Raw genomic sequence first — 20,165 nt, 5'->3', positions numbered from 1 at the left:
CCCAAACTGATAGCCTTTGTCTGCATGAGTTTCCTGTGACGTCCTTCAAGTTAACAAACTCATCTTCAAAACACAATGGAGTATTGGTTTGTAGTCACCAGAGCAATACATCCAAACCAAGAAACAAGCAGTTCAAAATAAATATTGCATGGGCATTTGTGTAAGAACAGCAAAACTGTGTTTGTACAACTTCAATGTTCAGCTGCACAGAGCCTGTCTGAAAGAGAGTTTATGCACATTTTCTCTTGCAACTCCCATAGGTCTCAAACACTCAGTCTTGACTGCAAAATGTGCTTGTGCCAGAGCTTCCATGTGGCTACAGATGTCCTTCAGCATCCGTGCCCTGCAGAGCAGGCAGGGAACACACTGACTGAATGGCAGTGGGACTGCTCCCAGAGTCCACAGTGGAAATGGTACTGGAAGTCACTGGGGCTTGCTTTGGAGAAAAATGCAAACAGTAGCAGCAAAAATCACACAACCCCCCCTCACATTTCTCAGTGATCCAGTTCTTCTCCGATCCATGGCACCGCGTTCATACTCCTCACATACCAGTGTGGTTGGCTCCATATGATGCACATGGTTGTGCCACGGCACTTTCAGGTGTATTGGATGGATCACTGCCAGAGGTGATGGTGCCCCCTGTAAAGCCCCTGTTCCTGCCACCCTTGACTATGGCTTGCCTCAGATCCTTCCCTGACACTCCTCTGCCACTATCCCTGGATATGGCATCTGCCCGTTCTGCACCCATGTCTGGTGAGCCTTCTCATGGCCTTTCAAGCTCCCTCACACCTGGCACACACAGTACTGAGTTACCCTTTATGTGTAACATAAACTCAGGATAACTCAGGATATATCATGGAAAGAGCTATCATGAGATGAACAACCACTCTTTATCCGACATTTGTTTTCTTGGGCTGCGTGATTATCAAGGCATTGAAAATTAATATCATCTGTTTTGCACAGCGTTCCCTCCCAATTTTCATAATAATAATAATATTAATAATAATAATAAAGACATATTAGTCACCTCTGACAAAGAAACGTGACAAACATGTGCACCAACTCCACTAGAGATTGTACGCAACAACTTTAGGGAGAGGAATCATAGACTCTTGGAATCAGAGAGTGGTCTGTGTTGGAAGGAACCTTAAAGACCATCCCATGCCAACCCCATGCAATGAGCAGGGACACCATCCACTAGAAAACCGTATCCAACGCCGCTTCCAACTAGATAGACCTTAAGCACTTCCAGGCATGGGACTTCTCTGGGCAACCTGTTCCACTGCCTCACCACCAATGGAAGTGGTTAAGGCCAGGTTGGATGGGGCTTTGGAAACCATTGTCTAATGAAAGCTCTCCCTGCTCATCACAGGGAGCTGGAACAGGATGGTCTTTAAGGTGCCTTCCAACCCCAATACATTTTGTGAGGCCAGAATACTAACAGCCAGCCTTGTGCACTCAAGGTCAGCTACCCCAAGGCCAGAGACTCCGTAGACTTTCTAGACACCGGTTCAGTCTGAGCACCCCTGTGAGGACAATCGGTTCCTTTTTGCTGCCTGGGCTGTCTCCACCTGCAAGCGTGGGCCTGGTGCTGCTCACCTTTCTGCCACAGAGCCCCTCAGAGAGGATGCAGGCTTCATCTTCTCTACTCCCTCCCTGCAGGCAGCTGTCAGGTCCACCCCTGAGCCTTCTCTCCTTTGTGCTGACCCAAGGAGATCCCTCAGCCTGCCCTTGTATGCCGTGTGCCCCGGCCCCTCACTCCCTCGTGTGCCCTGGGCTGTGCCCACTGCACACCCATCAGGATCTTTCCTGTCTGGGGGAGACCAGAAGGGGATCCCGGAGTTCAGGCAGAGCCACAAAAATTACACCAAATCAGAGAGGAAAGTGGTTGCTTACTGGTTGTTGTTTATTGTTGTTGTTGCAACGCATTTATGTATTTATTATGATTATTCTATCAGTCTGTTGCCCCATCCTGGGAAGAGCTGGCACCCAAGCACCTTGAAGGGACTTCACGCTGCACTCCCGCGCTTCTTCGTGGCAGGCCTGAAGACTTCTGCTTCTGCAGAGGAACAGCTGTCTGCGTGCCCGTTTCCAGGGCTCTGCTGCTGCTCTCTGTGCACCGCCATGCAGGGCCAGGCTTCGTCTTCAAGCAGCTCTTGGCAGCCTTCTGGAGACACCCCACGCCCAGCGTGGCCTTCGCAGGGCTTCTCCTGTCGCCCGCTGCAGCAGCCCAGAGGAAGCCGAGTGCGCTCTTGCCCAGTGCTTGGGGCTCCGTGCAGAAGAGATGACACTTCTGCAGGAAAGGGGGGGAAGGGGAAGGGGAAGCGGAAGGGGAAGGAAAGGCGGGGGAGGGAAGGGGGGAGAGGCCATCTGCAGGCAATCCTGCATGATGGTAACGGGATGGCCTCTCCCCCCTACGCGTGGCGGTGGAGGCAGTGCCGGGAGTACGGAGCGGTCCGGGCGGTTCTGCGATGACGGTGTTGGTGTCTCGCTGGTGGGAGCCCTGGCACGATGGTGTTGTGCCACACCAGATGGGATGGAGGTGGATCCACCTCCATCGGCTCTTCCTCCTCCACGGGTGGATCCACCTCCATGGGCTCCACACCATCCGCCGCGGCCGCTCCGTCTCCACTGCTGCTCCACCGCCGCCACTTCTTTGCAGGCTCCATAGCCCAAGTCGCTTTCGTCCCACGCAGGGGTGGGCAGCTGTCGCCCCAGGTTCTCTTCAGACCAACCATGGCTGGCATTCGCTAGAGATCCTGGGGGATCAGCGAGGGGGGGGCCAGGCGCAGGGGCTTTTATAGGCCCCAGGACAACGCCGGGGGGCAGATGCCACTGTGACATCAGGAGGCCTCTGTGATGGCCGCAGTGATGGCGCCACGCCCCAGGCCCGACATGGCCGTGTTGGGAGGGGGCTTCTGAAAAAGGCCTGAAAGAGGCCCTGGGGTGGGAGAAGGAGGATGGTGAAAAAAGCTAAAACTTGCACACTAACAAAAGATCAGCCAAACATGAGGTAGCTTTGTGGTAGGGCTTTAAAAAATGGGAAGGGAGGTCACCATCAGCCTGATTGATGGCCTCTCGCGATGCCAGGTAACCCAAGAACAGGAGATGTGAATCTCACTTAAACCCCATGCAAGTTTTAGCTTGGGGTTTAAGTTATACACATCTCTCATCAGACCACATTTCTACCAATCAACACAAATTATAACGATTCTAATATTTCCTTATTAATACTTCCACACCTGGACCAGTATTGGATGGGAAAATTTTAACACTAGAAAGATCGAAATGGTCAGAGAAGACTGCACATGCTCTTACACATCTCTAAGTAGAAGCGTTATGAACACATGAAACACCAAACATCTAATTGCCCAGCCTTTTCCACATCAGTAAGTCAGGTGCATGTGATTAGCTACTTGGGTATTTCAACCATATTTTCCTTTGAACTCTCCATCTCATCATGTTTATATTCAGAAGACATTGAATCAATTTCCAGTATCGCTACTTAGACAAATGTATTTCAGCCCATTTCCCCATATAAGCATTGGGAACCAAGTCAGAATGCCTAAAACCCTTCAAACCCTGTGTCATACCATCGGCTATGCTCACTGAGAAGAGCACGGGTTTCAGATAAAAAGCGTCTTTCTAGGTCTCACTTTCAACAGCTTTATTTTCTGCCACTGTGCCAGGACCACGACTGGCCCCACTCATGAACCGTCTCACTCAAACACGGGCCACTTGCAGGGAGATGTGGTGGTGACAGGTAGGCGTAAAGGAAGACCCAAAATGTTGTTGCCACCATCTTGTGGCACAGGGACACGAGGCATGGGATGAGGAGGGGGCTAAGGAGGCATGGGATGAGTCCCGGTGCCCAAGGGGCAGCCTGTCACACTGGCAAGCAAAAAGGCTTAGGAAAGGGGCCCCCAGCACCCTAGCCATCCTCATTCCACCCAAGGGCCTCTTTCGGGCCTCTTTCAGAAGCCCCCTCCCAACACGGCCATGTCGGGCCTGGGGCGTGGCGCCATCACTGCGGCCATCACAGAGGCCTCCTGATGTCACAGTGGCATCTGCCCCCCGGCGTTGTCCTGGGGCCTATAAAAGCCCCTGCGCCTGGCCCCCCCCTCGCTGATCCCCCAGGATCTCTAGCGAATGCCAGCCATGGTTGGTCTGAAGAGAACCTGGGGCGACAGCTGCCCACCCCTGCGTGGGACGAAAGCGAATTGGGCTATGGAGCCTGCAAAGAAGTGGCGGCGGTGGAGCAGCAGTGGAGACGGAGCGGCCGCGGCGGATGGTGTGGAGCCCATGGAGGTGGATCCACCCGTGGAGGAGGAAGAGCCGATGGAGGTGGATCCACCTCCATCCCATCTGGTGTGGCACAACACCATCGTGCCAGGGCTCCCACCAGCGAGACACCAACACCGTCATCGCAGAACCGCCCGGACCGCTCCGTACTCCCGGCACTGCCTCCACCGCCACGCATAGGGGGGAGAGGCCATCCCGTTACCATCATGCCGGATTGCCTGCAGATGGCCTCTCCCCCCTTCCCTCCCCCGCCTTTCCTCTTGCCCTTCCAATTCCCCTTCCCCTTCCCCCCCTTTCCTGCAGAAGTGTCATCTCTTCTGCACGGAGCCCCAAGCACTGGGCAAGAGCGCACTCGGCTTCCTCTGGGCTGCTGCAGCGGGTGACAGGAGAAGCCCTGCGAAGGCCACGCTGGGCGTGGGGTGTCTCCAGAAGGCTGCCAAGAGCTGCTTGAAGACGAAGCCTGGCCCTGCATGGCGGTGCACAGAGAGCAGCAGCAGAGCCCTGGAAACGGGCACGCAGACAGCTGTTCCTCTGCAGAAGCAGAGAAGTCTTCAGGCCTGCCACGAAGAAGCGCGGGAGTGCAGCGTGAAGTCCCTTCAAGGTGCTTGGGTGCCAGCTCTTCCCAGGATGGGGCAACAGACTGATAGAATAATCATAATAAATACATAAATGCGTTGCAACAACAACAATAAACAACAACCAGTAAGCAACCACTTTCCTCTCTGACTTGGTGTCATTTTTGTGGCTACGCCTGAACTCCGGGATCCCCTTCTGGTCTCCCCCAGACAGGAAAGATCCTGATGGGTGTGGAGTGGGCACAGCCCAGGGCACACGAGGGAGTGAGGGGCCGGGGCACACGGCATACAAGGGCAGGCTGAGGGATCTCCTTGGGTCAGCACGAAGGAGAGAAGGCTCAGGGGTGGACCTGACAGCTGCCTGCAGGGAGGGAGTAGAGAAGATGAAGCCTGCGTCCTCTCTGAGGGGCTCTGTGGCAGAAAGGTGAGCAGCACCAGGCCCACGCTTGCAGGTGGAGACAGCCCAGGCAGCAAAAAGGAACCGATTGTCCTCACAGGGGTGCTCAGACTGAACCGGTGTCTAGAAAGTCTACGGAGTCTCTGGCCTTGGGGTAGCTGACCTTGAGTGCACAAGGCTGGCTGTTAGTATTCTGGCCTCACAAAATGTATTGGGGTTGGAAGGCACCTTAAAGACCATCCTGTTCCAGCTCCCTGTGATGAGCAGGGAGAGCTTTCATTAGACAATGGTTTCCAAAGCCCCATCCAACCTGGCCTTAACCACTTCCATTGGTGGTGAGGCAGTGGAACAGGTTGCCCAGAGAAGTCCCATGCCTGGAAGTGCTTAAGGTCTATCTAGTTGGAAGCGGCGTTGGATAAGGTTTTCTAGTGGATGGTGTCCCTGCTCATTGCATGGGGTTGGCATGGGATGGTCTTTAAGGTTCCTTCCAACACAGACCACTCTCTGATTCCAAGAGTCTATGATTCCTCTCCCTAAAGTTGTTGCGTACAATCTCTAGTGGAGTTGGTGCACATGTTTGTCACGTTCCTTTGTTGGAGGTGACTAATACATTTTTTATTATTATTATTGTTGTTGTTGCTATTATTATTATTATTATTATTATTATTATTATTATTATTATTATTATTATGAAAATTGGGAGGGAACGCTGTGCAAAACAGATGATATTAATTTTCAATGCCTTGATAATCACGCAGCCCAAGAAAACAAATGTCGGATAAAGAGTGGTTGTTCATCTCATGATAGCTCTTTCCATGATATATCCTGAGTTATCCTGAGTTTATGTTACACATAAAGGGTAACTCAGTACTGTGTGTGCCAGGTGTGAGGGAGCTTGAAAGGCCATGAGAAGGCTCACCAGACATGGGTGCAGAACGGGCAGATGCCATATCCAGGGATAGTGGCAGAGGAGTGTCAGGGAAGGATCTGAGGCAAGCCATAGTCAAGGGTGGCAGGAACAGGGGCTTTACAGGGGGCACCATCACCTCTGGCAGTGATCCATCCAATACACCTGAAAGTGCCGTGGCACAACCATGTGCATCATATGGAGCCAACCACACTGGTATGTGAGGAGTATGAACGCGGTGCCATGGATCGGAGAAGAACTGGATCACTGAGAAATGTGAGGGGGGGTTGTGTGATTTTTGCTGCTACTGTTTGCATTTTTCTCCAAAGCAAGCCCCAGTGACTTCCAGTACCATTTCCACTGTGGACTCTGGGAGCAGTCCCACTGCCATTCAGTCAGTGTGTTCCCTGCCTGCTCTGCAGGGCACGGATGCTGAAGGACATCTGTAGCCACATGGAAGCTCTGGCGCAAGCATGTTTTGCAGTCAAGACTGAGTGTTTGAGACCTATGGGAGTTGCAAGAGAAAATGTGCATAAACTCTCTTTCAGACAGGCTCTGTGCAGCTGAACATTGAAGTTGTACAAACACAGTTTTGCTGTTCTTACACAAATGCCCATGCAATATTTATTTTGAACTGCTTGTTTCTTGGTTTGGATGTATTGCTCTGGTGACTACAAACCAATACTCCATTGTGTTTTGAAGATGAGTTTGTTAACTTGAAGGACATCACAGGAAACTCACGCAGACTAAAGGCTATCAGTTTGGGAACATCTTACAAGCTGTGTTGATCTCAAAAGGCACACAAACGCTGCTGAAATCTGACAACAGTGTGGTATAACTTGTAAGCACAGTCATTCAGTACGGTCAGCAGTTAATTGAATGCTTGCAAAACACTGAATGGAATTACAGCCGTTTGTCTTCAGCTGATTTTGAACCAGGTATAATGTGTAGTCTTGTGAGGCTATCAAAGTCCCATTCCATAATCTGCATCCTAAAATAGATCTTGAAGAGCATTTGTGTCAGGATTCTCTATGTGCTTCCCATGCTACGTTTCTGGCCATTTCTGCAAATTATTGGTGGTAAGTCTTACAGAGAGATTAGTTATTGGGCATCTGCTAGTCTGTTTCACAGGATATGTTGAGTGGTGTCTGTGAAGGTTCTGTTGTTGTCTGAGCCCAGTAAATATCTCTTATTGAGTGACTTCCATGTCGGATTGGAGTACGCTCATTAAACATGCAGATAGCAAGAGACTTCCAAGAACATGGAAAGAGATGTTTTAAAGAATTGGGATGCAATTCAATAGCAGTAACTGCAAAATTGCAGGTGTGCAAGTGCAAGATGCAGAAAAATGCCCGGAAGAAGTAGTGGATGACAAAGTGAGCAAGAGTTGGCAACCCCCTGCTATGTGGTTTGGCTGTGGAAACAGGGATGCAGTTGTCAGGACGCAAGGAAATGGGAAAAGGGCAGAGGGACATCATAATGGTCTTTGGGGCCATAAAAAGTGGCTATGAGGTTGAGCAAGAGAAGTGTTCTCTCCAAGGATGTTATACTGTAAGAGTATGATGCACTTTGAAATAATAATGGAATAGATCATTGCTGGAGGCCTTTAAGCACAAGTTCTCTCTCAGCAACAATCCAGAAAATCGATGCTGCACTGGGAAGAAAAGCTAATCCACGTGGTCTCTCAAGAATAATCCGAGCTCTGTTTTTAAGTGATTTAATTACTTTGATACTCTTTATTTATTTATTTGATCTCCCCCACAGCAGTTTTTAACAAACTTGCAAGCTGTTAAGTAAGCTGTTTTGTGCATCAGTGTGCAAGGCATGTGGTACATCAGCATGCAAGGCATTTTGGTGTGACAGTCTGCAAGGCATTTGCTATGTCAGCGTGCAAGGCATGTGGTGTGTGAGCGTGCAAGGCATTTCATGCATAAGCATGCAAGGTGCTTGCAGTGTCTGCATGCAAGGTGCTTACAGATTGGAGGCATCAGCAGGGGAGGGAGCAAAGGAAGTTGCTCAGTGCAGAGAAGAGGGGTGTGGTGGCGGGGTCAGGGGTGCAAGGCAGAGCTCGTCATGTCCTGTGAGGCCCCTGCTGTTCACAGCACTGCGTGGGAGCATTTGAAGAAAGCTTTTACTTGTGCATGTGTTTCCTCAGGAGAGGTGGCGTTGCAGCTCTCGCAGGGCGTGAAAGCACAGGCAGCGGCACCAGAGCCATTGAGGTCGTCACGCTCATCTCCATGTATCCCATTCAGGGAGGTGGTAGGAGAGCAGGGCCTGCGCCACGAGGGCCTGCTGGGCCGCTGACTGCGCTCATCCTCCCTCGGCCACGTCTCTCAGTAGAGCAGGACGGTGCGGATGCTGGATGGGGGAAGAAGGGAGCAGTTACCGGAGGTGCTGCCGCAGTGCTCAGGAGCAGGCAGAGGGGCAGGCAGGTGCGGCCGGGACCGGCCACCTCAGCTCTCCCCCAGCCTCTTCTGAGCTCAGCGAGGGCGCTGAAGGAAAGCCTGAGGCACCCCGTCCCGCCCCACAGCTCCTGTGCCTCAGCCTGAAGGCACAGTCTGCGAGGTCCCCACGGATGGCCCTTCCTCCTCACTCTGCTTTCCAACGCTGCAGCGAGGTATTGGAAAATGGAGGTCTTCCCTCTGCCTTACAGCAGGGCCTCCCAGCACCGGGACCGGGGCCCTGCCTGCTCCCACTGCTTGGGCGCTGGGCGAGGGCAGCAAGATGGGCACTGCCTCATGGTGAGAGCCTTGCTCCTGTGAGCCACATCCTCACCTTTTGCCTGTGTGTAGCAATTCAAAGCCCTCGTTGATCTTAGCGAAAGGCAGCGTGTGCGTGATCAGCAAGTCAGAGTTAAATTTCTTCTCCAGATAGCTGGAGACCAGTTTGGGGATGGAGTCTCTCATCTTCCAGCCTAGAGAAGGGGGAAAAGCACCTGCAGTGAGTGACTGGAGAAATGCTGCTATTATTATTTGTGTACATATATATATACACATGTATAAACATATACATACGTGTATATATATATATTTATCCTTAGAGGGTAACTGTTCTACAGGCAGTTCAGGAATTACTGTGAAAAGACAACACTGAAATGTCTGCAATATTTCCCTTACTTTCATACCTCCAATCAAAGTCCCCTTACAGGTACGGCCACTTAGAAAAAGCAAAGGATCGATGGGAACCACTGAACCAGTAGGTAAGACTCCAACCACCACGCAGACACCAGTGTTCATGTTGCAGGAGGCCAGGGCAGCAGTCTGATGGGACAGGTGAGTGCATTAAAAATACTTGAGAGAAATTTCAGTTATCTGCCACTCATAGCTATCTACAAACCAACCCTCCTCTCCGTACAATGAAAGCACCATCCTATTTTGAGACTCCTACGTGATTTACTCCCCAAGACAGAAAATGCCTTTCTGCACACACACAAGCCCACAAGTGCTGGCACCAGGCAACAGAGTTTGCGCTGTGGTGAAATTTGCCCCGATGGGACGCTGTGAATGAGCTAGAGGAGGGCACTGTGTCAGAAGGCCACGTACCATGGTGTCGGCTGTCCCGATGACCTCGAAGGAGTAGTCCACGCCGTAGCCGGTCATCTCGGTGAGCACCTCCTGAACAGGCTTCTTGAAGTCCCCAGGGCTGATGCACTCGGTGGCCCCCAGCTCCTTGGCCCTGGCAAACTTCTCCTTGTTGATATCGACACCGATGATGCGAGAGGCCCCGGCCGCCTTGCAGCCCATGACCACAGAGAGCCCAACTCCTCCGAGGCCGAAGACGGCGCAGGTGGAGCCCGGTTTGACCTGCACGACACGGGGCCGGCTCAGCCTCCCGCGGGAAGAGGAGGCGGCTGTGGCAGAGCACTTCTGCGGGTGCACAGGTGGCTGCGGGGTGCTAGCTCTGGACACGGCTGGGTACCAACCTTGGCGGTGTTGATGGCAGCCCCGTAGCCCGTGGAGAAGCCGCAGGCCAGCAAGCAGACCTTGTCCAGAGGCGCGGCGGCGTCGATCTTGGCCAGGGTGAACTCCGGCACCACGGTGTACTCGGCAAAGGTGCTGATCCAGAGGAAGTGGTGGATCTGCTTCCCCCGGCACGTGAACCTGCTGGTCTTGTCGGGCAGCAGGCACTGCGACACGGAGAGGCTGTTGGGAGCACACGCACGGGTCGCTCATCACGCAGAGCACTCGCCTGCGCGGCGGCACTGCTGAGAGCTGAGCCTGCGCAGGTAACGGGGAGGGGAAGCAAACTCACTGGGACTTCAGGCAGTAGTTGGAGTCAGGATTCTTGCAGAAGCAGCATTCCCCGCACTGAGGAAGGCCAAAGAGGATGACTTTGTCTCCTGGAACAGAGCAGAACTGGTGTTAGGTGCCTCTCGCTCGGCAGCCTGGAGGGTGCCGCCTGTCACAGCGCCTGGCATGAGCCCTCTGCTTCCTCTGTCCACAGGAAAAATTCAGAGGCTGACTCGGGCACTTTGGGGAGCAGATGAGGAAAGCGTGTGTGGTGGTGCAGTGGTACTGGTGTGCAGACAGTCATGGGTCATGGCTCCAGGCTGCTGGGGGCTATTTCCGAGCTCTGGGCAGCCCCATGGGCTTTGAGAGCTGAGTCCCGGGTGCGAGCTGGTTACCTGGTTTCACAGAGGTCACTCCTTCCCCAATGCTCTCCACAATCCCAGCTCCTTCATGGCCAGGGATGATTGGGAAATCAATATCAAGAAAGGAACCTTCAATAACGTGGTCATCTGTGCGACAAATCCCTGTGGCCACGATCTGTTAGGAGAGGAAAGAGCAGGTGAGCTGTAGAAGGAGCCCGGTCTGTTTTGTAGTCATTTAGTAGAAGTTTTTTCGTTTCTTAGGGTGTCACCAGGTCGGTGAGTCCTTTGCACTGTTTTGGTACGGAATCTGATAATCCCGTGCAGGCTGTCCTTTCCTCTTGGCCTGAACAGCATCAGTGCCAGCAGCTGGGGAGATGTTTGTGACAGGCAGGGCATCGGACAGCCACTGCCAGCTGTGAGCCCTCCACCTTCCCAGAGCAGCGCTGTGCACAGGTCTGCGCCTTTACCTACAAGCTGGCACGTTCCCAAATGCTCTGCATTTAATCATGTTAGCAGTCTTTTCCCTAGAGGAGAGAAGCTGCAGCTGGCATTGGCGCTCGGCAGCCCTTGCTTTTACCTTGACACGGACTTCACGCGCCTTTGGGGGTGCCACCTCCACCTCCTCGAGAGAGAGCGGTTTGCCCACTGCCCAGGCAACAGCAGCTCTGCACCGGATGACCTGCAAGGAGAGGGAGGGAGGCTGCTGGGGAGCTTCGCCTTCGGCTTGAGACGGGGACACTCATGCTGCTGGAGCTGGGAACAAGACAGGGAGCGTTGCCTTGTTCCCGGGGGCTGGCTGGTGGCAGGAACAGCGCCGGGGCAGCACCAGGCACTATTCTGGGGAGCCAGGGCATCGGTGGTGCGCAGCACAAGAGCGCAGGCTGAGCCATTCCCGGGGCATCTCTGCGGGAAGGGGGACAGGGAGAAGGGCAGCGAGCGTCCTTACTTTTCCAGAAGTGGCCATGTGGGCTGAGAGGAGGCAGCGGCGGCGCAGGCTGGAGGTGAGCTGCCGTCTGTGTGGCCGGACCCGCACCTGGCGTCGAGGCCCCGAGCGCTCCTGGCCCCGCGGCTGCGGCTGGAGGGGGAAGCAGGGAGCACGGCGGGCGGCCTGGTGAGGGACCAGAGCTGGCGGAGAGCAGAGCGGGAGGTTCCCCTGAGAGCAGGGAGTCCCCTGTGCCCCCTGAAAGGCGCAGCCTCCAGGGGCTGGTGGCCGGGCTGCAGGGAGGAGACTCACGGCACCGCTCGGGCTTCCACTCCTTGCCGAGGGGCAACCTTTGGCCGGGCAGCAGCTCGCCCCCAGCTATTTGTGAAAGGATTAATAATTACAGCAGAAAAGAAGACCTTGAGAGCATGGTATGGCGAATAAACACGCCCAGCATTTTGGAGGCCAGCTTAGCTCTCTGTGGTACCGCAGCTGTTTTCCCCTGGGTATGAGAAGAGCGTGTCAGCAAGGGGCGATTTTCCAAGGACGCTTTTATGTAACTTTGCAACCAGCTGTGTGAGCAGTTCCCCTTCTGCCAGCGCCCTCCGTTCTCTCAGATCTGTGTCTGCACCACACAGCTTGGTGTCATCAACAAACCTGCTGAGGGTGCACTCGATCCCACTGTCCGTGTCACTGACAAAGACGTGAAACAGCGCCGGGCCCAGCACTGACCCCTGAGGAGCACCACTCATTACAGATCTCCACTTGGACGTCGAGCTGTTGGCCACAACTCTTTGAGTGTGACCATCCAGCCAATGCCTTACCCTTACCTTTTCTTCTGGAAAGGGCCCACAGTTTTCCCAGTCTTCCTTTTATCACCTCCTGATGGACGTCTAGAAGCTTCTTGATACTCTTTTTGTCCCTGGCCAAATCTACTTCTAACAGGGCTTTGGCTTTCATTCTGTGCTTCTGTGAACAGACCCTGAAGAAACTCCTAGGAGAACGTGGATGGGGCTGCCTCCTTTTACAGTTTCAACGCAGAACAGCTCCAAAAGGCTTGGGCCAGCCAAAGCGCTGCTCTTTTTTGGCTTGGTTTGGTCATGGTTTAAATAGACTGCCTCATTCGATCAGAAAGTCTGACATTCAGCATCCAGGTTCCACCTCCATGTAATGGAAGCAGCCTTTTCGTGAAGGTAGTAGTTTCAAGTGGCTCTTCCAAAACCCTCACGGCAGCCAGTGGCATTTGCTGCCCTCCCCTCATCCTACAAGGTCACTTATGTATCTCCATCAAGCATAATTCATGTTGATCTCAGCACGGGTTGACCATAGTAAGGCTGTTCTGGGTATTCCCAGATGTCATCATGTCCTTTGTGTACCTCAAAGGCATCTTGGGGCCAGACAAGAGTTTCTCCCTGGAAATCGGTCTGAAGGCTCTCATTCAGAAGCTACCTGGGAGACTTCAAGCCAGATGGGAGGCCTCGTCCTCCAAAGGAGGAAGCAAGAAGCCACACAAGTGGTGAGAAGGTTTCTCCTTAGCACTAGAGAAGAGAGCAACTGTGGACCTCAGAGCTTCCCATCTTTCTTCCCCACACTCCAGTCCCCGAGCACCTCGGTGGCCCTCCAACAGACTCCCTGAGTTGTGCTGGCACAGCAGCCTAGACGAGGCAAGTCTCCCTCCTCCCCTCTCCCACCGGGCCCAGGGCACAAGAGATGGCACCTCCTCACACCCCAGGGGCAGGGGTAGGTGCTGTGGATGGCAAGGAAGGGCTTGCACACCAACTGCATACCAGCAAGGCTTTAATTGACTACTGGTAGACCTGGTGCAGGCTGCCCGTGCCACCCTTACCCACATGTGGGATATCTGCATCATTGGCCCCACCCAAGCTCCTGTCAAGCATGGGGGCTGCTCCACTTGCTGGGAAACTTGGCAGTAACAGGTTGGGGTTAACGGAGGACCACTGCCCTTCCCGAAATGTTGTTGCCACCATCTTGTGGCACAGGGATGCCAGGCATGGGTCGAGGAGGGTTGATTCATATCTAAAGGGCAAGCTAGTTCCCATTCAAATCCAATGCATCACAAGATAGATTCTCTTTGAACATCCTGCAAGTTTGCTAGAACCACAGTCTGCTGATTGAGAGATTAAATGAATAAATAAATAAATAAATTTAAAGTAAACAACGCACTTAAAAACAGAGTTTGAATGATTCTTGAGAGACCACGTAGATTGGACCTTTTCCCAATGCAGCATCAATTCTCTGGATCATTGCTGAGAGAGAACTTGTGCTTAAAGGCCTGCAGCAATGATCTATTCCATTACCATTTTACAGTGCATCATACTGTCAAAGTATAACCTCCTTGGAAAGGACACATCTGCTGTTCTTGGGTTACCTGGCATCACGAGAGGCCATCAATCAGGCTGACCTCCCTTCCCATTTTTTAAAGCCCTACCACAAAGCAACCTCATGTTTGGCTGATCTTTTGCCAGTGTGCAAGTTTTAGCTTGGGGTTTAAGTTATACACGTCTCTCATCAGACCACATTTCTACCAATCAATACAAATTATAACAATTCTAATACTTCCTTATTAATACTTCCATAGCTGGACCTGTATTGGATGGGAAACTTTTAACACTAGAAAGATCAAAATGGTCAGAGAAGACTGCACATGCTCTTACACATCTGCAAGTAGAAGCGTCATGAACAAGCAGTTTAAAATAAATATTGCTCGGGCATTTGTGTAAGAACAGAAAAACTGTGTTTGTACAACCTGCTAGACTGCTTGTGCATAACCCAAATGCTGAGGTACTATCTAATTGCCCAGCCTTTTCCACATCAGTAAGTCAGGTGCATGTGATTAGCTACTTGGGTATTTCAACCATATTTTCCTTTGAACTCTCCATCTCATCACGTTTTTATTCAGAAGACATTGAATCAATTTCCAGTATCGCTACTTAGACAAATTTATTTCAGCCCTGTTCCCCATATAAGCATTGGGAACCAAGACAGAATGCCTAAAACCCTTCAAACCCTGTGTCATACCATCGGCTATGCTCACTGAGAAGAACACGGGTTTCAGATAAAAAGCGTCTTTCTAGGTCTCACTTTCAACAGCTTTATTTTCTAACCCTGTGCCAGGACCACGACTGGCCCCACTCATGAACCGTCTCACTCAAACACGGGCCACTTGCAGGGAGATGTGGTGGTGACAGGTAGGCGTAAAGGAAGACCCAAAATGTTGTTGCCACCATCTTGTGGCACAGGGACACAAGGCATGGGATGAGGAGGGGTCTGAGGAGGCATGGGATGAGTCCCGGTGCCCAAGGGGCAGCCTGTCTCTCTGGCAAGCAAAATGGCCCAGGAAAGGGGCCCCCAGCCCCCTTCACCATCCTCCTCCTTCCACCCCAGGGCCTCTTTCAGGCCTTTTTCAGAAGTCCCCTCCCAACATGGCCATGTCGGGCCTGGGGCGTGGCGCCATCACTGCGGCCATCACAGAGGCCTCCTGATGTCACAGTGGCATCTGCCCCCCAGCGTTGTCCTGGGGCCTATAAAAGCCCCTGCGCCTGGCCTCCCCCTCGCTGATCCCCCAGGATCTCTAGCGACCTCCAGGCATGGCTGGGATTAAGAGAACCTGGGGCGACAGCTGCCCACCCCTGCGTGGGAACAAAGCGAATTGGGCTATGGAGCCTGCGAAGAAGTGGAGGCGGAGGAGCGCCAGTGGAGACGGAGCGGCCGCGGCGGATGGTGTGGAGCCCATGGAGGTGGATCCACCCGTGGAGGAGGAAGAGCCGATGGAGGTGGATCCACCTCCATCCCATCTGGTGTGGCACAACACCATCGTGCCAGGGCTCCCACCAGCGAGACAGCACCATCGTCATCGCAGAACCGCCCGGACCACTCCGTACTCCCGGCACTGCCTCCGCCGCCACGTGTAGGGGGGAGAGGCCATCCCGTTACCATCATGCCGGATTGCCTGCAGATGGCCTCTCCCCCCTTCCCTCCCCCTCCTTTCCTTCCCCTTCCGCTTCCCCTTCCCCTTCCCCCCCTTTCCTGCAGAAGTGTCATCTCTTCTGCACGGAGCCCCAAGCACTGGGCAAGAGCGCACTCGGCTTCCTCTGGGCTGCTGCAGCGGGCGACAGGAGAAGCCCTGCGAAGGCCACGCTGGCCGTGGGGTGTCTCGGAGAAGGCTGCCAAGAGGTGCTTGAAGACGAAGCCTGGCCCTGCATGGCGGTGCACAGAGAGCAGCAGCAGAGCCCTGGAAACGGGCACGCAGACAGCTGTTCCTCTGCAGAAGCAGAAGTCTTCAGGCCTGCCACGAAGAAGCGCGGGAGTGCAGCGTGAAGTCCCTTCAAGGTGCTTGGGTGCCAGCTCTTCCCATTATGGGGCAACAGACTGATAGAATAATCATAATAAATACATAAATGCGTTGCAACAACAACAATAAACAACAACCAGTAAGCAACCACTTTCCTCTCTGATTTGGTGTCATTTTTGTGGCTACGCCTGAACTCCGGGATCCCCTTCTGGTCTCCCCCAGACAGGAAAGATCCTGATGGTTGTGGAGCGGGCACAGCCCAGGGTACACGAGGGAGTGAGGGGCCGGGGCACACGGCATACAAGGGCAGGCTGAGGGATCTCCTTGGGTCAGCACGAAGGAGAGAAGGCTCAGGGGTGGACCTGATAGCTGCCTGCAGCTGCCTGCAGGGAAGGAGTAGAGAAGATGAATCCTGCATCTTCTCTGAGGGGCTCTGTGGCAGAAAGGTGATCAGCACCAGGCCCATACTTGCAGGTGGTGACAGCCCAGGCAGCAAAAAGGAACCGATTGTCCCCACAAGAGCGTTCAGACAGAACTGGTGACCAGAACGGCTACAGAGTGTCTGTCCTGGTGGGCAGCTGACCTTGACTGCACAATGTTTCCACTAGACCAGAGTTCCCAAAGCCCTTTCCAAACTGGCCTGAAACACTTCCAGGATGAGGCATCCTCTAGAGGAGGGTGAAGATTTGTGCTCCTTCTCCAATCACTTTGTCAATGCCCCCTTCCCTAGAGAGGAATCCTAGCTGCCTGGTTTCCTCTAATACCAGGCTATTGGCTCCACTGTCCCAGCACCGGAGCAGCGAGGTGACAAGGTGCTCACCTGGACGATGACTGAAATCTTTTTGCATATCTTGTATCTCATCCTGGGATAGGCTTTGGGTAGCTATTGATGCCTGTATGATATCTTCCTCTTTGTCTTCCTGTTCCTCTGATGGCCCAGCCACTTTGCAGTAGCCTGCCTGGACTTCTTCTTCCTCCCCAGTCTCAGTAGGAGTTCCTCCGCTTTCTAATAGACCTGACTTTTTCATCCATTGTTTCATCTTGGATACAAGGCAACTGACACTGTCACAGTTTGGTTCCCCGTCCCAGCTTTGGGGCCTCTCACAGGGACTGGAATGGCTGCAGGGCCCGTTGCAGGGGTTGGAACGGCTGCAGGGCCTGTCACAGGCGTTGAACTGCTGTTTCTGAGGTTTGCAAAGGCAGAACCTGTCTATTTCATTGGATCCAGCAAGGGGAAGTGCTAAGTCCTGCACCTGGGCAGGAGCAACCCCAGGCACCAGGACATGCTGGGAGTTGTCCATCTACAAAGCAGCTTTTTAGGAAAAGACTTTGTGATCCCGGTGGACACCATAGCTAAGCTGACAGCATGTGCCATTGCAGCAAAGGCAGCTAATGGTATCCAGGGCTGTGTTAGACAAAGTGTTGCCAAAGGGCTGAAGGAGGTGATCGTTCCCCTCTATTCAGCACTGTTGAGGCCACAGCTGCAGTGCCATATCCAGTTCTGGTCTGCGCGGTAGAGGAGTGATGTGGAGCTGCTGGAGAGAGTTCAGCAGTGGGCCACAAGGATGACTGAGGGACTGGAGCATCTCTCCTGTGAGGAAAGGCTGAGAGAGCTGGGGCTGTCCAGCCTGGAGAAAAAAAAGGCTCAGGGAGGATCTGCCCAAAGGGCACTCACTGATATATTCGAGAACTCAGGCCTGTCCGTCTGAGCTCGGTGCCAAGAAAGCTCATGGAGCTTGTTATCTCAAGTGCCATCTCACAGCACTTGGACGACAACCAGGCGATCAGGCCCAGTCATCATGGCTTTATAAAAGGCAGGTCCTGCTTCACAGCCTGGTCTCCTTCTACAACAAGGTGATGCGCTCAGTGGATGGGGAAAAGGCTGTGCCTGTGGCCTACCTAGACTTCATTAAGGCTTTTGACACCATTTCCCTCAGCATTCTCCTGAAGAAGCTGGCAGCTCAAGGCCTGGGCAGTTGTATGCTTTCTTGGATTAAAAACTGGCTTTGTGGCCATGCCTAAGGAGCTGTGGTGAATGGAGTTAAATCCAGCTGGAGGCCGGTCACTACCAGTGTCCCCCACAGCTCAGTGTTGGGGCCAATTCTCTTCAATATCTTTATCAGCCATCTCAGCAAGGGGATCAAGTGCACCCTCAGTAAGTTTCCAGAGTGCTATTCTGCAAGTTAGGCCTGAGTGTTGATCAGCTTGAGGTAGGAGGGCTCTGCAGAGGGATCTGGGTACGCTGGGCCGATAGGCATAATACACCTAATGCTTTTTGACCTCTTTTGTGCAACTCTTATCCCAGTCAACAGCCCTTTGAGCTTCTGGAACCCCCCTCAGTAGGGTCAACAATTTCACAGCACATCATGAACACACAAATGAGTTATTAAAGGTTAACAAATCCCATCTTGCTGCCAGTTTGCAGTCATGTTTGCACACAGAACTCACTTTGCCCTGCTGTAAAAGTCACCTTTAATTCTCTTAATTGCTTTTTAAGTATAAAACATTAAGGCTACAGGTAATTAGATGACACCACAAGAACTCATGATGTTTTAATTGCGCTTCAGCAGTCCCCTTCCTAGAAAACACAAGTTCCTCCCAAGAAACTTTGACGAAACAAAATTTGATTGCTACAAAATAAGTCTGCCTTGAGTCAATGATAACTTGCACTTTACCAGTTATTTTGTACTCTTCACCTGAAAAATTGTTAAGGGCTGCAGAGTACTGGTATTATATCAGTGCCACCTGGCGGTTACCTCCTACCACTTTCTCTGTGTGCTGCTGATCGAATTTTCCTGGCCAGGCAGGATTTCCACCAGGACCAACATTTGCCTGCAGCAGACGTCCTTGGCTCAGGCTCTCCACGGGCACTAGCAGAGGACTAACAACGACATTTATATGAATGTATCAGAAGACGCTGTCAAGTATGAGCAAGGAATTATCAGCATAACCCTTCCCCTATTTTTAATCCTTCTGATTTTTCTTGCATGGTATACGCATCAATATAGTAGAATCAACCCATAAAAGAACCATCCTTTGTGGTTTATTTGATTTTTATTTTTAAATTATTATTTTTAAAATCAAAGAGCTAAAAATATTAACCATGCACATCCCCAAATGACTCATTTTCATTCCTAAAATATTAAAAATCATTCACTATCCCAGCTTCTTGCATCTCTACTGAAAAAATTTCATGACCATTTTACATATTTTCGTATTTAAATACAGTACATTAGCATGGGCCTTTGATTTGAGAAGTTATTTTACTTTGGCATGCTTTCCAATCAACTTATTATTTATTTATTTTTTTTAAGTATTGGATATGGAGATAATGTTTTAAATTTATATTTGTATTTACAAAAACAGAATTTTATAATTCACCCGGGACTATCCAAAGAAATATCAACCACCTTTGAGTATTTCACATGAAAATTTTTTTTTATTATTATTTTTTAAAAATTTCCACTTTCCAAGCAGCTATGACTTGCGGAAAACAGACTCCACAACCAGTAAGATTGTACAGTAGTCATGTTTATTCAGCGCTGGGCAGCACAGGGGATTGTCCCACCAAAGTCGTGGGCACCTGACACAGCAACTTGCCATGGTTATATGCAGCAAAGAGTTACATATGCATGAAGTTTCACAATATGCCTATACATATTCATAACCTGTCCCTGCTTCATATTAAAATTAGTTCCAAGGAGTCATTTCCATAAAGTCTTCCCATCTGCGCTTGTGCAATGTCTCCTGGTGGTGGTCGTTGGGGGTCTTGGGGATGAAGGTTGATGACTCTTCCTCGTCACCACTCGTTGACCTCTTGTCTCTGTGCAGACTCAGTTGCTCCTTGGCTCTTGTCTATCCACAGGACCAGTTTCTGCCAGTTTCTTAAGATAGGCTCACACTCTTATTAGGAGACTGACCTTGGTAAGGGGCCCAAGGCTTCTTGCTTTAGTTAATTTGCACAATGCACCATAGTTAGCAAAGACACTAAGTAGCATCCTAGTTCAATGCTGTCAGCACTCTATCTCTACTTGATAAAATTCTCCTAACTCCCTCTCTCAGCTATAGATGTATTTTACAGAAATAAATTGTTGCTTTGAAGAACAATAGGAGTTTCTAATTCTTTTGAATGCTACAAAAGTATCTTCCACTACTTCAT

The 20,165-nt window shown here is 51.7% G+C and overlaps 1 protein-coding gene across 2 annotated transcripts; it reads right to left on the bottom strand.

Annotated features, from left to right (window-relative positions):
• Positions 1 to 7,884: 7,884 nt before the first annotated feature.
• On the bottom strand, positions 7,885 to 12,052 carry LOC137856422 (alcohol dehydrogenase 1-like). 2 transcript variants are annotated; one of them, XM_068681786.1, is made up of 9 exons: positions 11,719 to 12,052; positions 11,350 to 11,472; positions 10,806 to 10,947; positions 10,433 to 10,520; positions 10,104 to 10,323; positions 9,724 to 9,984; positions 9,306 to 9,441; positions 8,957 to 9,095; positions 7,885 to 8,539 (listed from the first exon to the last, which is right to left on the bottom strand). In XM_068681786.1, exons 1-9 carry the CDS (start codon positions 11,734 to 11,736, stop codon positions 8,515 to 8,517), a joined length of 1,152 nt encoding a protein of 383 aa, XP_068537887.1. In that variant the 5' UTR covers positions 11,737 to 12,052; the 3' UTR covers positions 7,885 to 8,514. The 2 variants fall into 2 exon arrangements, with proteins under 2 accessions (XP_068537887.1, XP_068537888.1); XM_068681787.1 differs by having other exon boundaries at positions 11,350 to 11,451.
• Positions 12,053 to 20,165: the final 8,113 nt, after the last annotated feature.

Source organism: Anas acuta, chromosome 4, assembly GCF_963932015.1.
Source record: "Anas acuta chromosome 4, bAnaAcu1.1, whole genome shotgun sequence".
Lineage (NCBI taxonomy): Eukaryota > Metazoa > Chordata > Aves > Anseriformes > Anatidae > Anas > Anas acuta.
This window is presented reverse-complemented; position numbering and strand designations above follow the sequence as displayed.